At 42.7% G+C, this 22,744-nt stretch overlaps 1 protein-coding gene across 6 annotated transcripts in view; it reads right to left on the bottom strand.

Annotated features, from left to right (window-relative positions):
- Positions 1-22,744, bottom strand: part of Kcnmb2 (potassium calcium-activated channel subfamily M regulatory beta subunit 2) — a 310,816-nt gene that overhangs the window by 37,900 nt on the left and 250,172 nt on the right. For all 6 annotated transcript variants that reach the window (XM_087619016.1, XM_087619028.1, XM_087619018.1 and 3 more), the window contains 1 exon segment: positions 1,799-1,921. In XM_087619016.1, coding sequence (XP_087475142.1) covers positions 1,799-1,854 — 56 coding nt within the window. In that variant the 5' untranslated portion in view covers positions 1,855-1,921.

Genomic DNA, 22,744 nt, shown 5'->3' with positions numbered 1-22,744 from the left:
CACAGACACAGACACACACACATACACACAGACACACTCACGCAGACATACATACACACACAGACACACACACACAGACGCACGGACACAGACACACACGCATGCACACACACAGACACATACACACACAGACACATTCACACAGACACACATACACACACAGACACACACACAGATACAGACACACACACATACACACAGACATACACACACACAGACACAGACACACACATATACACACACAGACACACACACATACACACACAGACACACACACATACACACACAGACACACACACAGACACACACACATACACAGACACACACACATACACACACATACACACACAGACACACACACATACACACACAGACACACACACAGACACAGACACACACATATACACACACAGACACACACACATACACACACAGACACACACACATACACACACAGACACACACACAGACACACACACATACACAGACACACACACATACACACACATACACACACAGACACACACACATACACACACAGACACACACACAGACACAGACACACACACAGACACAGACACACACACATACACACACAGACACACATACACACAGACACACACACATACACACACAGACACACACACAGACACACAAAGACAAACACACAGACACACTCACACAGACACACAGACACACATGGACACACACACACACACTCACACACCAGGGGTGTTATATTATTTTATGAACATATTTATTCACTAAACCCAAAGGAGAATGGAAGTTTCTGGGTTGGGCTGCATAACCCATTCAATTTTCGTTGTCTGACTTTGATCTCTTGTCTTTTCTGTCCCTCCATTTGTTCGTTCCCTTCAGCTGTTCTTGCATGCACTGCAAGGGATCCATGAACCTACCCAGCCTCCCCTGAACCCACTTAGCTCAGCCTTCCTCTTGCCATATGCTTGGTGCCTAAACTCGCAATGTTCACCACTTGAGTGGAGTGTATTCAGTATCTGCTGCATACCGGGCACAGTGCAAGGCTCTGGAAATTCACTAGACAGCAAAGCCAAGTCTGATTTGGTAAAGAGGATGCTGAGGGGGGGGAGTAGGGTTCTGATTGGGTGTCTTTAGGCAGAGCTGGGGTTAGAGAAGGAAAGGATTGGTGGGTAGATGAGTGTGGGAGGGCATTTCTGCCAGGGCACAGTCTTGCAAAGTCACTGGGTGTGATTGAGCATGCAAGAGAGGTGAAGGCCACAGGCCAGAGTGCCTGAAGCCCCAGCCCTGAGGTGGACAGCTCCTCCTAAATTTTAAAACACGAAATTCAGTTTCTCTGATGCTTAATCTCCACGCGATTCATAATAACCTTGGACATGAGCTTCTGGCATATGGTGAAGGCATTTTCAGTCATAGACCAATTGGGTTTGGGCATTGTCTCAATCATGGCTGCTTCTTCCCAAATGACTCAGGCTTGTGTCCAGGTAACATGAAACTAGCATTCACAGGAGGGAGGAAGACTTACTTTGAACATGGCAGCAGTGTCTCTGAGGCTGGGCTCCTGGGCTGAATAAGGGGACAGTAAGCCGAGCAGAAGCATTGTCTCTGTTTGCTGACTACAGGTGCTATGTGACCAGCTGCTTCCCACTCCTGCTCCCCTGTCCCCCACTGTGATGGCAAACTGTACTGCACCAGAGTCAACCCTTCCTTTCTTTGGTTTTCTCTCAGATGTTTGGTCAACAAGGAGAGCAGCCAACAATCCTCATTGTCCCACAAAGCGTGGCAAGGGCACCCCAGTTACCTTTTCTCGTCGTGTCTGTAAGATGAAGAGGTCCGGCCACTGGTCCATATAAACATCTTAGAGGATGTTGGTCCTGCAGCTCCTGTCCTTGCTGTGGAAGTCCTGGGGGAGTGGCGGAAAGACCTGCAGAGGACACACTGGTGTTAGCCGAGACTCTGTGTCAGCAGAGACAGCTCAGAGGGTCAGCTCTCTAAAACAATCCAGGCTTTTAGGCCTTGGGGGTGCTGGCTCTGTGCTCGGGCAGAAACCCCACTGAAGCCTGGCCCCTCCCTTAGAGATTTGCATTCCTTCTTTTAAATTAATGAACGAACGAACGAACGAACTAACTAACTAACTAACTCACTAACTAACTAACTAACTAACTAGCTAACTTTAGGTCCCAACTGCACTTTGCCCTTCCTCCTCTCTTCCCAGTCCTTCCCCCCAACCCCCATCCATTCCCCTATTTCTCTTCAGAAAAGAGCAGGCCTTCCATGATATCAACCCGCCTTGGCATATCAAGTTGCAGTAAGACAAGGTGTATCTTCTTCTACTGAAGCTAGACAAGGTGGCCCAGTAGGAAGAAAGGGTCCCAAAGGCAGGCAACAGAGTCAGAGATGGCCCCTGCTCCTATTCTTGAGTCCTACAAGAAGACCAAGCTACATAACTGCAACAGATGTGCAGAGGCTCCCTGGTTGGCAGTTCAGTCTCTGAGAGCCCCTTTGGGCCCAGGTTAGTTGATTCAGTAGGTTTTCTTGTGGTGTCCTTGAACCTTCTGGCTCCTACAGTCCTTCCTTCCACACATTCCCACGATTTCCTGAGCTCCCTCCCACCTAATGTTTGTCTGTGGGTCTCTGCATCTGTTTCCATCAGTTCCTGGGTGAAGTGTCTCTGATGACAGTTTGCATTCCATTTTTACAAGGCTTTGTCCTTTATTGTCTCTGCCCAGGCAGGCTGGGGAGCCTGCCTTTCAGAATCCTGCTTTTCTCACAGGCGTCAGAATCTCAACGCTTCCCTCACAACACACAATCAGTTAGGATTCAATCTTGAGTATGATGTACTTCCCCAAACTTTAGTTCAGATTTGGATACCAAAATTCCACTTCCTCTTTCGACTTCAAAATTTTCTTTATTGTTCCCAGATGTGACATATTAGGAGTAAAATATTTTTTTTTTCTTTTTTTCAGAGCTGGGGACGGAACTCAGGGCCTTCTGCTTGCTAGGCAAGCACTCTACCACTGAGCTAAATCCCCAACCCCAGGAGTAAAATATTTTTCTTTTAATTCTTTTCTTTGTTTTTGTGTCAGGGTATCAGTTTATAGCCCAGCCTGGCTTCAAACTAAAGAATCTCCTGCCTCAGCATCCCAAGTAGAAGGATTACAGGGAAGCATTGTCCCTAAAGTTTGCTGTTGCCGGTGATACTGCACTGTTGTCATAGCAGCAGAGCTTGCCAGAGATTCTGATAGCGATGAGAGTGGCCCTGTGTGCCTAGGGGCTCTGGTGTCTCCGATCTGGAGACAGGATATGGCTCACATGCTGTGTTCTTTGGTTGGACATTTGGGAAGCACTCCCGTCTCTAAACATAGCACCAGAAGTGCTAGTATTCAGTATTTTCTATCTTAAATTTCTTTAAGAAAAAGATTACTGTTTCTACTTACTTTTTTAAACTTTTTATTTATGTGTGGGGCATGTGTGCATGCAGGAAGGGGCCCAGAGACCAGAAAAGGGCATCAGATCTCCTGGAGCTGAAGCCACAGGCAGTTCTGAGTGGCCCTGTGTGGGTGCTGGGAACAAAACTCAGGTCCTCTGCCGTCTCTCCAGCCCTCTACTTAATAATTTTCTAGAGGGACAGAAACCGAAAATATCATACAGATGACATTACAACGTGAAAGTTAAACGATACCTAATGCATTAAAACCAAGGAAGGGTGAAAAGTGACTCCTTCAGTGTACAGGGTTGATAAGGGCTAAGATTAAAGATGCCTGTGTCGGTCTTCCTGGTTGCTGCCGCCGCAGAGAGCCCTTGGGCAGCACCCCGCGAGCAAACTTGAGCCTCGGGACCACAGGTAAGACCAACTTGTCTGCTGCAAGAGAGCTGCCTGGTGAGATCGGGACACACAGAGGCAGAGTTCATCTAGGACCGGGCACGTCCTGTGTTTGCCGGAGGTCCCACGCCCGCGGATCCCGGGCCCGCAGCAGCTCTCTGTACCCAGACCCTGTGGGAAAGAGACCTCACCGCCTGATCAGGTGGGCACTCCTGAGGCTGCAGAGCGGAAGAGACCACCAACATTGCCCACCCCTGCCCACATCCCTGGCCCAAGAGGAAACTGTATAAGGCCTCTGGGCTCCCGTGGGGGAGGGCCCAGGAGCGGCAGGACCCCTGCCTGAGACACCGCCAGAAACTGAGGGAAACAGACCGGATAAACAGTTCTCTGCACCCAAATCCCGTGGGAGGGAGAGCTGAACCTTCAGAGAGGCAGACAAGCCTGAGAAACCAGAAGAGACTGCTCTCTGTACATACATCTCGGACGCCAGAGGAAAACACCAAAGGCCATCTGGAACCCTGGTGCACTGAAGCTCCCGGAAGGGGCAGCACAGGTCTTCCTGGTTGCTGCCACCACAGAGAGCCCTTGGGCAGCACCCCGCGAGCAAACTTGAGCCTCGGGACCACAGGTAAGACCAACTTGTCTGCTGCAAGAAAGCTGCCTGGTGAACTCAAGACACAGGCCCACAGGAACAGCTGAAGACCTGTAGAGAGGAAAAAATACACGCCCGAAAGCAGAACACTCTGTCCCCATAACTGACTGAAAGAGAGGAAAACAGGTCTACAGCACTCCTGACACACAGGCTTATAGGACAGTCTAGCCACTGTCAGAAATAGCAGAACAAAGTAATACTAGAGATAATCTGATGGCGAGAGGCAAGCGCAGGAACCCAAGCAACAGAAACCAAGACTACATGCCATCATCGGAGCCCAATTCTCCCACCAAAACAAACATGGAATATCCAAACACACCAGAAAAGCAAGATCTAGTTTCAAAATCATATTTGATCATGATGCTGGAGGACTTCAAGAAAGACATGAACACACTTAGGGAAACACAGGAAAACATTAATAAACAAGTAGAAGCCTACAGAGAGGAATCGCAAAAATCCCTGAAAGAATTCCAGGAAAACACAATCAAACAGTTGAAGGAATTAAAAATGGAAATAGAAGCAATCAAGAAAGAACACATGGAAACAACCCTGGATATAGAAAACCAAAAGAAGAGACAAGGAGCTGTAGATACAAGCTTCACCAACAGAATACAAGAGATGGAAGAGAGAATCTCAGGAGCAGAAGATTCCATAGAAATCATTGACTCAACTGTCAAAGATAATGTAAAGCGGAAAAAGCTACTGGTCCAAAACATACAGGAAATCCAGGACTCAATGAGAAGATCAAACCTAAGGATAATAGGTATAGAAGAGAGTGAAGACTCCCAGCTCAAAGGACCAGTAAATATCTTCAACAAAATCATAGAAGAAAACTTCCCTAACCTAAAAAAAGAGATACCCATAGACATACAGGAAGCCTACAGAACTCCAAATAGATTGGACCAGAAAAGAAACACCTCCCGTCACATAATTGTCAAAACACCAAACGCACAAAATAAAGAAAGAATATTAAAAGCAGTAAGGGAAAAAGGTCAAGTAACATATAAAGGGAGACCTATCAGAATCACACCAGACTTCTCGCCAGAAACTATGAAGGCCAGAAGATCCTGGACTGATGTTATACAGACCCTAAGAGAACACAAATGCCAGCCCAGATTACTGTATCCAGCAAAACTCTCAATTAACATTGATGGAGAAACCAAGATATTCCATGACAAAACCAAATTTACACAATATCTTTCTACAAATCCAGCACTACAAAGGATAATAAATGGTAAAGCCCAACATAAGGAGGCAAGCTATACCCTAGAAGAAGCAAGAAACTAATCGTCTTGGCAACAAAACAAAGAGAATGAAAGCACACAAACATAACCTCACATCAAATATGAATATAACGGGAAGCAATAATCACTATTCCTTAATATCTCTCAATATCAATGGCCTCAACTCCCCAATAAAAAGACATAGATTAACAAACTGGATACGCAACGAGGACCCTGCATTCTGCTGCCTACAGGAAACACACCTCAGAGACAAAGACAGACACTACCTCAGAGTGAAAGGCTGGAAAACAACTTTCCAAGCAAATGGTCAGAAGAAGCAAGCTGGAGTAGCCATTCTAATATCAAATAAAATCAATTTCCAACTAAAAGTCATCAAAAAAGATAAGGAAGGACACTTCATATTCATCAAAGGAAAAATCAACCAAGATGAACTCTCAATCCTAAATATCTATGCCCCAAATACAAGGGCACCTACTTATGTAAAAGAAACCTTACTAAAGCTCAAAACACACATTGCACCTCACACAATAATAGTGGGAGATTTCAACACCCCACTCTCATCAATGGACAGATCATGGAAACAGAAATTGAACAGAGATGTAGACAGACTAAGAGAAGTCATGAGCCAAATGGACTTAACGGATATTTATAGAACATTCTATCCTAAAGCAAAAGGATATACCTTCTTCTCAGCTCCTCATGGTACTTTCTCCAAAATTGACCATATAATTGGTCAAAAAACGGGCCTCAACAGGTACAGAAAGATAGAAATAATCCCATGCGTGCTATCGGACCACCACGGCCTAAAACTGGTCTTCAATAACAATCAAAGAAGAATGCCCACATATACTTGGAAATTGAACAATGCTCTACTCAATGATAACCTGGTCAAGGAAGAAATAAAGAAAGAAATTAAAAACTTTTTAGAATTTAATGAAAATGAAGGTACAACATACCCAAACTTATGGGACACAATGAAAGCTGTGCTAAGAGGAAAACTCATAGCGCTGAGTGCCTGCAGAAAGAAACAGGAAAGAGCATATGTCAGCAGCTTGACAGCACACCTAAAAGCTCTAGAACAAAAAGAAGCACATACACGCAGGAGGAGTAGAAGGCAGGAAATAATCAAACTCAGAGCGGAAATCAACCAAGTAGAAACAAAAAGGACCATAGAAAGAATCAACAGAACCAAAAGTTGGTTCTTTGAGAAAATCAACAAGATAGATAAACCCTTAGCCAGACTAACGAGAGGACACAGAGAGTGCATCCAAATTAACAAAATCAGAAATGAAAAGGGAGACATAACAACAGATTCAGAGGAAATTCAAAAAATCATCAGATCTTACTATAAAAACCTATATTCAACAAAACTTGAAAATCTTCAGGAAATGGATAATTTCCTAGACAGATACCAGGTACCGAAGTTAAATCAGGAACAGATAAACCAGTTAAACAACCCCATAACTCCTAAGGAAATAGAAGCAGTCATTAAAGGTCTCCCAACCAAAAAGAGCCCAGGTCCAGACGGGTTTAGTGCAGAATTCTACCAAACCTTCATAGAAGACCTCATACCAATATTATCCAAACTATTCCACAAAATTGAAACAGAAGGATCACTACCGAATACCTTCTATGAAGCCACAATTACTCTTATACCTAAACCACACAAAGACACAACAAAGAAAGAGAACTTCAGATCAATTTCCCTTATGAATATCGATGCAAAAATACTCAATAAAATTCTGGCAAACCGAATCCAAGAGCACATCAAAACAATCATCCACCATGACCAAGTAGGCTTCATCCCAGGCATGCAGGGATGGTTTAATATACGGAAAACCATCAACGTGATCCATTATATAAACAAACTGAAAGAATAAAACCACATGATCATTTCTTTAGACGCTGAGAAAGCATTTGAGAAAATTCAACACCCCTTCATGATAAAAGTCCTGGAGAGAATAGGAATTCACGGCCCATACCTGAACATAGTAAAAGCCATATACAGCAAACCAGTTGCTAACATTAAACTAAATGGAGAGAAACTCGAAGAAATCCCACTAAAATCAGGGACTAGACAAGGCTGCCCACTCTCTCCCTACTTATTCAATATAGTTCTTGAAGTTCTAGCCAGAGCAATCAGACAACAAAAGGAGGTCAAGGGGATACAGATCGGAAAAGAAGAAGTCAAAATATCACTATTTGCAGATGATATGATAGTGTATTTAAGTGATCCCAAAAGTTCCACCAGAGAACTACTAAAGCTGATAAACAACTTCAGCAAAGTGGCTGGGTATAAAATTAACTCAAATAAATCAGTAGCCTTCCTCTACACAAAAGAGAAACAAGCCGAGAAAGAAATTAGGGAAACGACACCATTCATAATAGACCCAAATAATATAAAGTACCTCGGTGTGACTTTAACCAAGCAAGTAAAAGATCTGTACAATAAGAACTTCAAGACACTGAGGAAAGAAATTGAAGAAGACCTCAGAAGATGGAAAGATCTCCCATGCTCATGGATTGGCAGGATTAATATAGTAAAAATGGCCATTTTACCAAAAGCAATCTACAGATTCAATGCAATCCCCATCAAAATACCAATCCAATTCTTCAAAGAGTTAGACAGAACAATTTGCAAATTCATCTGGAATAACAAAAAACCCAGGATAGCTAAAGCTATCCTCAACAATAAAAGGACTTCAGGGGGAATCACTATCCCTGAACTCAAGCAGTATTACAGAGCAATAGTGATAAAAACTGCATGGTATTGGTACAGAGACAGACAGATAGACCAATGGAATAGAATTGAAGACCCAGAAATGAACCCACACACCTATGGTCACTTGATTTTTGACAAAGGAGCCAAAACCATCCAATGGAAAAAAGATAGCATTTTCAGCAAATGGTGCTGGTTCAACTGGAGGGCAACATGTAGAAGAATGCAGATCGATCCATCCTTATCACCCTGTACAAAGCTTAAGTCCAAGTGGATCAAGGACCTCCACATCAAACCAGACACACTCAAACTAATAGAAGAAAAACTAGGGGGGAAGCATCTGGAACACATGGGCACTGGAAAAAATTTCCTGAACAAAACACCAATGGCTTATGCTCTAAGATCAAGAATCGACAAATGGGATCTCATAAAACTGCAAAGCTTCTGTAAGGCAAAGGACACTGTGGTTAGGACAAAACGGCAACCAACAGATTGGGAAAAGATCTTTACCAATCCTACAACAGATAGAGGCCTTATATCCAAAATATACAAAGAACTCAAGAAGTTAGACCGCAGGGAAACAAATAACCCTATTAAAAAATGGGGTTCAGAGCTAAACAAAGAATTCACAGCTGAGGAATGCTGAATGGCTGAGAAACACCTAAAGAAATGTTCAACATCTTTAGTCATAAGGGAAATGCAAATCAAAACAACCCTGAGATTTCACCTCACATCAGTGAGAATGGCTAAGATCAAAAACTCAGGGGACAACAGATGCTGGCGAGGATGTGGAGGAAGAGTAACACTCCTCCATTGTTGGTGGGATTGCAAACTGGTACAACCATTCTGGAAATCACTCTGGAGGTTCCTCAGAAAATTGGACATTGAACTGCCTGAGGATCCAGCTATACCTCTCTTGGGCATATACCCAAAAGATGCCCCAACATATAAAAAAGACACGTGCTCCACTATGTTCATTGCAGCCTTATTTATAATAGCCAGAAGCTGGAAAGAACCCAGATGCCCTTCAACAGAGGAATGGATACAGAAAATGTGGTACATCTACACAATGGAATATTACTCAGCTATCAAAAACAACGAGTTTATGAAATTCGTAGGCAAATGGTTGGAACTGGAAAACATCATCCTGAGTGAGCTAACCCAATCACAGAAAGACATACATGGTATGCACTCATTGATAAGTGGCTATTAGCCCAAATGCTTGAATTACCCTAGATGCCTAGAGCAAATGAAACTCAAGACGGATGATCAAAATGTGAATGGTTCACTCCTTCTTTAAAAGGGGAACAAGAATACCCTTGGCAGGGAAGAGAGAGGCAAAGATTAAAACAGAGACTGAAGGAATACCCATTCAGAGTCTGCCCCACATGTGGCCCATACATATATAGCCACCCAATTAGACAAGATGGATGAAGCAAAGAAGTGCAGACCGACAGGAGCCGGATGTAGATCGCTCCTAAGAGACACAGCCAGAATACAGCAAATACAGAGGCGAATGCCAGCAGCAAACCACTGAACTGAGAATAGGACCCCCGTTGAAGGAATCAGAGAAAGAACTGGAAGAGCTTGAAGGGGCTCGAGACTCCATACGTACAACAATGCCAAGCAACCAGAGCTTCCAGGGACTAAGCCCCTACCCAAAGACTATACATGGACTGACCCTGGACTCTGACCTCATAGGTAGCAATGCATATCCTAGTAAGAGCACCAGTGGAAGGGGAAGCCCTGGGTCCTGCTAAGACTGAACCCCCAGTGAACTAGACTGGTGCGGGGAGGGCGGCAATGGGGGGAGGGTTGGGAGGCTAACACCCATAAGGAAGGGGAGGGGGGAGGGGGATGTTTGCCCGGATACCGGGAAAGGGAATAACAATTGAAATGTATATAAGAAATACCAAGTTAATAAAAAAATATATATATAAAAAAAAAGAAAGAGAACTTCAGACCAATTTCCCTTATGAATATCGACGCAAAAATACTCAACAAAATTCTGGCAAACCGAATCCAAGAGCACATCAAAACAATCATCCACCATGATCAAGTAGGCTTCATCCCAGGCATGCAGGGATGGTTTAATATACGGAAAACCATCAACGTGATCCATTATATAAACAAACTGAAAGAATAAAACCACATGATCATTTCTTTAGACGCTGAGAAAGCATTTGAGAAAATTCAACACCCCTTCATGATAAAAGTCCTGGAGAGAATAGGAATTCAAGGCCCATACCTGAACATAGTAAAAGCCATATACAGCAAACCAGTTGCTAACATTAAACTAAATGGAGAGAAACTCGAAGAAATCCCACTAAAATCAGGGACTAGACAAGGCTGCCCACTCTCTCCCTACTTATTCAATATAGTTCTTGAAGTTCTAGCCAGAGCAATCAGACAACAAAAGGAGGTCAAGGGGATACAGATCGGAAAAGAAGAAGTCAAAATATCACTATTTGCAGATGATATGATAGTGTATTTAAGTGATCCCAAAAGTTCCACCAGAGAACTACTAAAGCTGATAAACAACTTCAGCAAAGTGGCTGGGTATAAAATTAACTCAAATAAATCAGTAGCCTTCCTCTACACAAAAGAGAAACAAGCCGAGAAAGAAATTAGGGAAACGACACCATTCATAATAGACCCAAATAATATAAAGTACCTCGGTGTGACTTTAACCAAGCAAGTAAAAGATCTGTACAATAAGAACTTCAAGACACTGAGGAAAGAAATTGAAGAAGACCTCAGAAGATGGAAAGATCTCCCATGCTCATGGATTGGCAGGATTAATATAGTAAAAATGGCCATTTTACCAAAAGCAATCTACAGATTCAATGCAATCCCCATCAAAATACCAATCCAATTCTTCAAAGAGTTAGACAGAACAATTTGCAAATTCATCTGGAATAACAAAAAACCCAGGATAGCTAAAGCTATCCTCAACAATAAAAGGACTTCAGGGGGAATCACTATCCCTGAACTCAAGCAGTATTACAGAGCAATAGTGATAAAAACTGCATGGTATTGGTACAGAGACAGACAGATAGACCAATGGAATAGAATTGAAGACCCAGAAATGAACCCACACACCTATGGTCACTTGATTTTTGACAAAGGAGCCAAAACCATCCAATGGAAAAAAGATAGCATTTTCAGCAAATGGTGCTGGTTCAACTGGAGGGCAACATGTAGAAGAATGCAGATCGATCCATCCTTATCACCCTGTACAAAGCTTAAGTCCAAGTGGATCAAGGACCTCCACATCAAACCAGACACACTCAAACTAATAGAAGAAAAACTAGGGGGGAAGCATCTGGAACACATGGGCACTGGAAAAAATTTCCTGAACAAAACACCAATGGCTTATGCTCTAAGATCAAGAATCGACAAATGGGATCTCATAAAACTGCAAAGCTTCTGTAAGGCAAAGGACACTGTGGTTAGGACAAAACGGCAACCAACAGATTGGGAAAAGATCTTTACCAATCCTACAACAGATAGAGGCCTTATATCCAAAATATACAAAGAACTCAAGAAGTTAGACCGCAGGGAAACAAATAACCCTATTAAAAAATGGGGTTCAGAGCTAAACAAAGAATTCACAGCTGAGGAATGCTGAATGGCTGAGAAACACCTAAAGAAATGTTCAACATCTTTAGTCATAAGGGAAATGCAAATCAAAACAACCCTGAGATTTCACCTCACATCAGTGAGAATGGCTAAGATCAAAAACTCAGGGGACAACAGATGCTGGCGAGGATGTGGAGGAAGAGTAACACTCCTCCATTGTTGGTGGGATTGCAAACTGGTACAACCATTCTGGAAATCACTCTGGAGGTTCCTCAGAAAATTGGACATTGAACTGCCTGAGGATCCAGCTATACCTCTCTTGGGCATATACCCAAAAGATGCCCCAACATATAAAAAAGACACGTGCTCCACTATGTTCATTGCAGCCTTATTTATAATAGCCAGAAGCTGGAAAGAACCCAGATGCCCTTCAACAGAGGAATGGATACAGAAAATGTGGTACATCTACACAATGGAATATTACTCAGCTATCAAAAACAACGAGTTTATGAAATTCGTAGGCAAATGGTTGGAACTGGAAAACATCATCCTGAGTGAGCTAACCCAATCACAGAAAGACATACATGGTATGCACTCATTGATAAGTGGCTATTAGCCCAAATGCTTGAATTACCCTAGATGCCTAGAGCAAATGAAACTCAAGACGGATGATCAAAATGTGAATGGTTCACTCCTTCTTTAAAAGGGGAACAAGAATACCCTTGGCAGGGAAGAGAGAGGCAAAGATTAAAACAGAGACTGAAGGAATACCCATTCAGAGTCTGCCCCACATGTGGCCCATACATATATAGCCACCCAATTAGACAAGATGGATGAAGCAAAGAAGTGCAGACCGACAGGAGCCGGATGTAGATCGCTCCTAAGAGACACAGCCAGAATACAGCAAATACAGAGGCGAATGCCAGCAGCAAACCACTGAACTGAGAATAGGACCCCCGTTGAAGGAATCAGAGAAAGAACTGGAAGAGCTTGAAGGGGCTCGAGACTCCATACGTACAACAATGCCAAGCAACCAGAGCTTCCAGGGACTAAGCCCCTACCCAAAGACTATACATGGACTGACCCTGGACTCTGACCTCATAGGTAGCAATGCATATCCTAGTAAGAGCACCAGTGGAAGGGGAAGCCCTGGGTCCTGCTAAGACTGAACCCCCAGTGAACTAGACTGGTGCGGGGAGGGCGGCAATGGGGGGAGGGTTGGGAGGCTAACACCCATAAGGAAGGGGAGGGGGGAGGGGGATGTTTGCCCGGATACCGGGAAAGGGAATAACAATTGAAATGTATATAAGAAATACCAAGTTAATAAAAAAATATATATATAAAAAAAAAGAAAGAGAACTTCAGACCAATTTCCCTTATGAATATCGACGCAAAAATACTCAACAAAATTCTGGCAAACCGAATCCAAGAGCACATCAAAACAATCATCCACCATGATCAAGTAGGCTTCATCCCAGGCATGCAGGGATGGTTTAATATACGGAAAACCATCAACGTGATCCATTATATAAACAAACTGAAAGAATAAAACCACATGATCATTTCTTTAGACGCTGAGAAAGCATTTGAGAAAATTCAACACCCCTTCATGATAAAAGTCCTGGAGAGAATAGGAATTCAAGGCCCATACCTGAACATAGTAAAAGCCATATACAGCAAACCAGTTGCTAACATTAAACTAAATGGAGAGAAACTCGAAGAAATCCCACTAAAATCAGGGACTAGACAAGGCTGCCCACTCTCTCCCTACTTATTCAATATAGTTCTTGAAGTTCTAGCCAGAGCAATCAGACAACAAAAGGAGGTCAAGGGGATACAGATCGGAAAAGAAGAAGTCAAAATATCACTATTTGCAGATGATATGATAGTGTATTTAAGTGATCCCAAAAGTTCCACCAGAGAACTACTAAAGCTGATAAACAACTTCAGCAAAGTGGCTGGGTATAAAATTAACTCAAATAAATCAGTAGCCTTCCTCTACACAAAAGAGAAACAAGCCGAGAAAGAAATTAGGGAAACGACACCATTCATAATAGACCCAAATAATATAAAGTACCTCGGTGTGACTTTAACCAAGCAAGTAAAAGATCTGTACAATAAGAACTACAAGACACTGAAGAAGGAAATTGAAGAAGACCTCAGAAGATGGAAAGATCTCCCATGCTCATGGATTGGCAGGATTAATATAGTAAAAATGGCCATTTTACCAAAAGCAATCTACAGATTCAATGCAATCCCCATCAAAATACCAATCCAATTCTTCAAAGAGTTAGACAGAACAATTTGCAAATTCATCTGGAATAACAAAAAACCCAGGATAGCTAAAGCTATCCTCAACAATAAAAGGACTTCAGGGGGAATCACTATCCCTGAACTCAAGCAGTATTACAGAGCAATAGTGATAAAAACTGCATGGTATTGGTACAGAGACAGACAGATAGACCAATGGAATAGAATTGAAGACCCAGAAATGAACCCACACACCTATGGTCACTTGATTTTTGACAAAGGAGCCAAAACCATCCAATGGAAAAAAGATAGCATTTTCAGCAAATGGTGCTGGTTCAACTGGAGGGCAACATGTAGAAGAATGCAGATCGATCCATCCTTATCACCCTGTACAAAGCTTAAGTCCAAGTGGATCAAGGACCTCCACATCAAACCAGACACACTCAAACTAATAGAAGAAAAACTAGGGGGGAAGCATCTGGAACACATGGGCACTGGAAAAAATTTCCTGAACAAAACACCAATGGCTTATGCTCTAAGATCAAGAATCGACAAATGGGATCTCATAAAACTGCAAAGCTTCTGTAAGGCAAAGGACACTGTGGTTAGGACAAAACGGCAACCAACAGATTGGGAAAAGATCTTTACCAATCCTACAACAGATAGAGGCCTTATATCCAAAATATACAAAGAACTCAAGAAGTTAGACCGCAGGGAAACAAATAACCCTATTAAAAAATGGGGTTCAGAGCTAAACAAAGAATTCACAGCTGAGGAATGCTGAATGGCTGAGAAACACCTAAAGAAATGTTCAACATCTTTAGTCATAAGGGAAATGCAAATCAAAACAACCCTGAGATTTCACCTCACATCAGTGAGAATGGCTAAGATCAAAAACTCAGGGGACAACAGATGCTGGCGAGGATGTGGAGGAAGAGTAACACTCCTCCATTGTTGGTGGGATTGCAAACTGGTACAACCATTCTGGAAATCACTCTGGAGGTTCCTCAGAAAATTGGACATTGAACTGCCTGAGGATCCAGCTATACCTCTCTTGGGCATATACCCAAAAGATGCCCCAACATATAAAAAAGACACGTGCTCCACTATGTTCATTGCAGCCTTATTTATAATAGCCAGAAGCTGGAAAGAACCCAGATGCCCTTCAACAGAGGAATGGATACAGAAAATGTGGTACATCTACACAATGGAATATTACTCAGCTATCAAAAACAACGAGTTTATGAAATTCGTAGGCAAATGGTTGGAACTGGAAAACATCATCCTGAGTGAGCTAACCCAATCACAGAAAGACATACATGGTATGCACTCATTGATAAGTGGCTATTAGCCCAAATGCTTGAATTACCCTAGATGCCTAGAGCAAATGAAACTCAAGACAGATGATCAAAATGTGAATGGTTCACTCCTTCTTTAAAAGGGGAACAAGAATACCCTTGGCAGGGAAGAGAGAGGCAAAGATTAAAACAGAGACTGAAGGAATACCCATTCAGAGTCTGCCCCACATGTGGCCCATACATATATAGCCACCCAATTAGACAAGATGGATGAAGCAAAGAAGTGCAGACCGACAGGAGCCGGATGTAGATCGCTCCTAAGAGACACAGCCAGAATACAGCAAATACAGAGGCGAATGCCAGCAGCAAACCACTGAACTGAGAATAGGACCCCCGTTGAAGGAATCAGAGAAAGAACTGGAAGAGCTTGAAGGGGCTCGAGACTCCATACGTACAACAATGCCAAGCAACCAGAGCTTCCAGGGACTAAGCCCCTACCCAAAGACTATACATGGACTGACCCTGGACTCTGACCTCATAGGTAGCAATGCATATCCTAGTAAGAGCACCAGTGGAAGGGGAAGCCCTGGGTCCTGCTAAGACTGAACCCCCAGTGAACTAGACTGGTGCGGGGAGGGCGGCAATGGGGGGAGGGTTGGGAGGCTAACACCCATAAGGAAGGGGAGGGGGGAGGGGGATGTTTGCCCGGATACCGGGAAAGGGAATAACACTTGAAATGTATATAAGAAATACCAAGTTAATAAAAAATATATATATATATAAAAAAAAAGAAAGAGAACTTCAGACCAATTTCCCTTATGAATATCGACGCAAAAATACTCAACAAAATTCTGGCAAACCGAATCCAAGAGCACATCAAAACAATCATCCACCATGATCAAGTAGGCTTCATCCCAGGCATGCAGGGATGGTTTAATATACGGAAAACCATCAACCTGATCCATTATATAAACAAACTGAAAGAATAAAACCACATGATCATTTCATTAGATGCTGAGAAAGCATTTGACAAAATTCAACACCCCTTCATGATAAAAGTCCTGGAAAGAATAGGAATTCAAGGCCCATGCCTGAACATGGTAAAAGCCATATACAGCAAACCAGTTGCTAACATTAAACTAAATGGAGAGAAACTTGAAGTAATCCCACTAAAATCAGGGACTAGACAAGGTTGCCCACTCTTTCCCTACTTATTCAATATAGTTCTTGAAGTTCTAGCCAGAGCAATCAGACAACAAAAGGATGTCAAGGGGATACAGATCGGAAAAGAAGAAGTCAAAATATCACTATTTGCAGATGATATGATAGTATATTTAAGTGATCCCAAAAGTTCCACCAGAGAACTACTAAAGCTGATAAACAACTTCAGCAAAGTGGCTGGGTATAAAATTAACTCAAATAAATCAGTTGCCTTCCTCTATACAAAAGAGAAACAAGCCGAGAAAGAAATTAGGGAAACGACACCCTTCATAATAGACCCAAATAATATAAAGTACCTCGGAGTGACTTTAACAAAGCAAGTAAAAGATCTGTACAATAAGAACTTCAAGACACTGATGAAGGAAATTGAAGAAGACCTCAGAAGATGGAAAGATCTCCCATGCTCATGGATTGGCAGGATTAATATAGTAAAAATGGCCATTTTACCAAAAGCAATCTACAGATTCAATGCAATCCCCATCAAAATACCAATCCAATTCTTCAAAGAGTTAGACAGAACAATTTGCAAATTCATCTGGAATAACAAAAAACCCAGTTTAGCTAAAGCTATCCTCAGCAATAAAAGGACTTCAGGGGGAACCACTATCCCTGAACTCAAGCAGTATTACAGAGCTATAGTGATAAAAACTGCATGGTATTGGTACAGAGACAGACAGATAGACCAATGGAATAGAATTGAAGACCCAGAAATGAACCCACACACCTATGGTCACTTGATTTTTGACAAAGGAGCCAAAACCATCCAATGGAAAAAAGATAGCATTTTCAGCAAATGGTGCTGGTTCAACTGGAGGTCAACATGTAGAAGAATGCAGATCGATCCATGCTTATCACCCTGTACAAAGCTTAAGTCCAAGTGGATCAAGGACCTCCACATCAAACCAGACACACTCAAACTAATAGAAGAAAAACTAGGGAAGCATCTGGAACACATGGGCACTGGAAAAAATTTCCTGAACAAAACATCAATGGCTTACGCTCTAAGATCAAGAATTGACAAATGGGATCTCATAAAACTGCAAAGCTTCTGTAAGGCAAAGGACACTGTGGTTAGGACAAAACGGCAACCAACAGATTGGGAAAAGATCTTTACCAATCCTACAACAGATAGAGGCCTTATATCCAAAATATACAAAGAACTCAAGAAGTTTGACCACAGGGAAACAAATAACCCTATTAAAAAATGGGGCTCAGAGCTAAACAAAGAATTCACAGCTGAGGAATGCCGAATAGCGGAGAAACACCTAAAGAAATGTTCAACATCTTTAGTCATAAGGGAAATGCAAATCAAAACAACCCTGAGATTTCACCTCACATCAGTGAGAATGGCTAAGATCAAAAACTCAGGGGACAACAGATGCTGTCGAGGATGTGGAGGAAGAGGAACAGTCCTCCATTGTTGGTGGGATTGCAAACTGGTCCAACCGTTCTGGAAATCAGTCTGGAGGATCCTCAGAAAATTGGACATTGAACTGCCTGAGGATCCAGCTATACCTCTCTTGGGCATATACCCTAAAGATGCACCAACATATAAAAGAGACACGTGCTCCACTATGTTCATTGCAGCCTTATTTATAATAGCCAGAAGCTGGAAAGAACCCAGATGCCCTTCAACAGAGGAATGGATACAGAAAATGTGGTACATCTACACAATGGAATATTACTCAGCTATCAAAAACAACGACTTTATGAAATTCGTAGGCAAATGGCTGGAACTGGAAAATATCATCCTGAGTGAGCTAACCCAATCACAGAAAGACATACATGGTATGCACTCACTGATAAGTGGCTATTAGCCCAAATGCTTGAATTACCCTAAATGCCTAGAACAAATGAAACTCAAGACAGATGATCAAAATGTGAATGGTTCACTCCTTATTTAAAAGGGGAACAAGAATACCCTTGGCAGGGAAGAGAGAGGCAAAGATTAAAACAGAGACTGAAGGAACACCCATTCAGAGTCTGCCCCACATGTGGCCCATGCATATATAGCCATCCAATTAGACAAGATGGATGAAGCAAAGAAGTGCAGAGGGATAGGAGCCGGATGTAGATCGCTCCTGAGAGACACAGCCAGAATACAGCAAATACAGAGGCGAATACCAGCAGCAAACCACTGAACTGAGAATAGGACCCCCGTTGAAGGAATCAGAGAAAGAACTGGAAGAGCTTGAAGGGGCTCGAGACCCCATATGTACAACAATGCCAAGCAACCAGAGCTTCCAGGGACTAAGCCACTACCTAAAGACTATACATGGACTGACCCTGGACTCTGACCTCATAGGTAGCAATGAATAACCTAGTAAGATCACCAGTGGAAGGGGAAGCCCTGGGTCCTGCTAAGACTGAACCCCCAGTGAACTAGACTGTTGGGGGGAGGGGGACAATGGGGGGAGGGTGGGGAGCGGAACACCGATAAGAAAGGGGAGGGGGGAGGGGGCTGTTTGCCCGGAAACTGGGAAAGGTAATAACACTCGAAATGTATATAAGAAATACTCAAGTTAATAATAAAAAAAATAAAATAAAAAAAAAGAAGAAAAAGTGGGGAAGAGTCTGGACCACATAGGCATGGAAGAAAATTTCCTGAACAAAACACAAATGGCTTTTGCTCTAAGATCAAGAATCGACAAATGGGATCTCATAAAACTGCAACGCTTCTGTAAGGCAAGAGTCACAGTTGTTAGGACAAAATGACAACCAACAGATTGGGAAAAGATCTTTACCAATCCTACGTCTGATAGAGGTTTAATATCCAAAATATACAAAGACTCAAGAAGCCGGACTCCAGTGGCTGAAATAAACCTATTAAAATTGTGGCAGAGAGCTAAACAAAACATTCTCATCTGAGGATTATCGAATGGCCAAAAAGCACCTAAAGAAATTTTCAACTTCCTTAGTCATCAGGGAAATTCAAATCAAAACAACCCTGAGATTCTACCTCACACCAGTCATTATGACTAAGATAAAAATCTCAAGTGCCAGCAGATGCTGGTGAGGATGTGGACAAAGAGGAACATTCCTCCATTGTTGGTAGGATTGCAAACTGCTACAACCACTCTGGAAATCAGTCTGGAGATTCCTTAGAAAATTGGACATTCCACTACCTGAGGACCCAGCTATACCTCTCCTGGGCATATACCCAAAAGATGTTCCAACATATAACAAAGACACATGCTCTCCTATGTTCATAGCAACCTCATTTATAATAGCCAGAAGCTAGAAAGAACCCAGATGTCCTTCAACAGAGGAATGGATTTAAAAAATGTGGTCCATCTACACAATGGATAGTACTCAGCTATCAAAAACAATGACTTCATGAACTTCATAAGCAAATGGAATGGACTAGAAAATATCATCCTGAGTGAGGTAACTCAATCAGAGAAATACATACTTGGTATGCACTCACTGTTAAGTGGATATTAGCCAAAAAGCCCGAATTACCCAAGATGCAATCCACAGACCACAAGAAGCTCAAGAAGAAGGATGACTAAAATATAGATGCTCCCTCTTCTTCTTAAAAGTGGGAAATATCCATAGGAGGGGATATGGAATCAAAGTTTAGTGCAGCGACTCAAGGAACGGCCATTCAGAGCCTGCCCTACATGTTGCCCATACATATATATACAGCCACCAAAACTATATAAGATTGATGAAGCTAAAAAGTGCATGCTGAAAGTGACCAGAGGTAAATCTCTCCTGAGAGACACATCCAGAGTATGTCCAACACAGAGGTCAATGCTAGCAGCAAACCACCGAACTGAGAACAGGATTCCCTTGGGTGGAATTAGAGGAAGGATTGAAAGAGTTGAAGGAGCTTACAACTGCACAAGTATAACAATACCAACCAACCAGAGCTTCCAGGGACTAAACCAATACCGAAAGACTACACATGGACTGACCCAGGGCTCCAACTGCATATGTACCAGAGAATATCTTTGTTGGGCCATCAGTGGAATGAGAAGCCCTTGGTTCTGCAAAGGTTGGAACCCCAGGGCAGGGGATATGGGAGAGTCAATAAGGAGGATGTATGGGGGGAATACCTGTATGAGGGAGGGTAAGGGAAGGGAATGGGGGCTTATGGACAGGAAACCAGGAAGGGGAATAACATTTGAAATGTAAGAAAAATATAATAAAAGATTTAAAAAAAAAAGATGCCTGTGTCTGGAAATGGGGTTAGTTACTGTGTACTGTGTTTTCTGTCACATGCCTGATGCTCCATACACACTATCTACTCACAAAACATGGCGTCATAGCCATATGTTATTCCATGAAAACCAGAAGAGTAGGGAGTGACATAATTTTTAAGACAACCAATGGCATTTCCTGCTTACATCTAGAGCCCTACCCCTAAGCTGTGTCTGCACCACTGGTTAGGAAAAGTAAGCTGTGCTTCAAGTTTCTGTTGGCCCTGAATTCTCATTGTCTCCATAGTGAACCACAATCAGCTCAAAGCTGGGTCAGTTGATCCGAGTGGGGCCCAGAACGCTAAGGAGCTCTACGGTGAGGCCGATACTAAAGATAACACTGAGTAGCAAGGGCTCAGAAGAAGAGGCTGGCTTTTTTTTCTGTGTGACCTTGATAAAATCACTTAACCTTTCTAGAGCTGAGTACTATCATCAAATCTGCCTCCAGCTCTCCCTGGTATCCACGGAGTTTGAGACAAATTATTTAAGAGCGGTCTCCGTTCCATTATTTTGACATGCAGTGTATTGAAGAATGAATCTAAACATATGGTTGGTCACTATAGACCGGTTTTATAGGAACAGGTCTGGAAACCCAGCTCCTTTCAGAGCTGCAGGAAGAGAAGAAGTTGAATTTAGGCCGGGTGTGGCACTCTGGGTGTGGCACTCTTGCAACCCCATCAACAGGGCAGGAGGAGCAAGAGTGTGTAGCCATCTCACTGGAAGGTATGAAATAGAATGGGGATACAACTGGCTGTAAATCTGGGTTGTCTCCAGATCGGGGCGGTTTGGTGTAAGTTGAACATGTTACATGGTAATAGGATTGGCTTGAACTTTTGCAAGGTTATTTCAGTGTAGACTTGTAGACTCCTTCAGCTCCTCTAGTAAGCCCCTCAAAGTGTAGTGTAGGAGAGACAAAGAAAAGGTGTCCAGCTTGAGCATAGGTAGAGTGGGAATTGAGTTAGCACCGCCACGCTATCGATTATCGGCCAGACTTAATAGACACACTGTAGAAATCCTAAGAACTTTGAAATAATTCAAAATGAAGGGGCCTGCAGTGATCTGATGTCCTCACGGGACTTTTCTGACTGGGTGTCACTGTTCAGGAAAACACCTTGGTGTCTGTTTAAAGTTGATGCAAAAGGGGGAAATGAAAGGTGTTTGTTCTAATTAACTGTCTACAGCCCATTGGAAAGGGCTTCCTGGTTACTTAGGTTATTCCAGTAACCATATTTAAACTTTTCTATCCAGTTTCCTTCATGAAGAGAAAGTGTCATTTAAAACCTTCTAAGTTCGCCATTAACTAAAAGTGAAAGGGTGTTTCTGCTTTTTAAATGGCATAGGATACAGATTATAAGAAGGTTGGGAATGATTTTCAGGTTTCAAGGAAGTGCCCGGAATTGAAACTGTACCAACAGAATCTGCCTGCAAGATGCCCCCCACTCCCTCGGGGACAGATAGCTCTCTGAACTCCTAAGTTAAGGAAATGCAGCTCTCCCCACTGAGGCAAGAACATTACCATTGAATTGTTATTCAGGAAGTGACAGAGGGGCATTAGAAATCTGTAAACGTTTGCAGTTTGGAATCCCACATGAAGCTGCTGTGCTGAACTGTGGGCCAGGGGGAGTCCTGTCTATGTTGAGTGACCCAGGCATGGGGACTGACACACAGCAGCTTCAGGGTTGCAGGTGAGTGTGGAGTCAAACCCACAGACCCAAGAGACCTGCATCTGATCAGGGGATGATGGCTCGGTTAG

Source organism: Rattus norvegicus, chromosome 2, assembly GCF_021556685.1.
Source record: "Rattus norvegicus strain SHRSP/BbbUtx chromosome 2, alternate assembly SHRSP_T2T, whole genome shotgun sequence".
Taxonomy (NCBI): Eukaryota; Metazoa; Chordata; class Mammalia; order Rodentia; family Muridae; genus Rattus; species Rattus norvegicus.
Note: the sequence above shows the minus strand (reverse complement) of the source record. Positions and strands in the feature narration are given on the sequence as shown.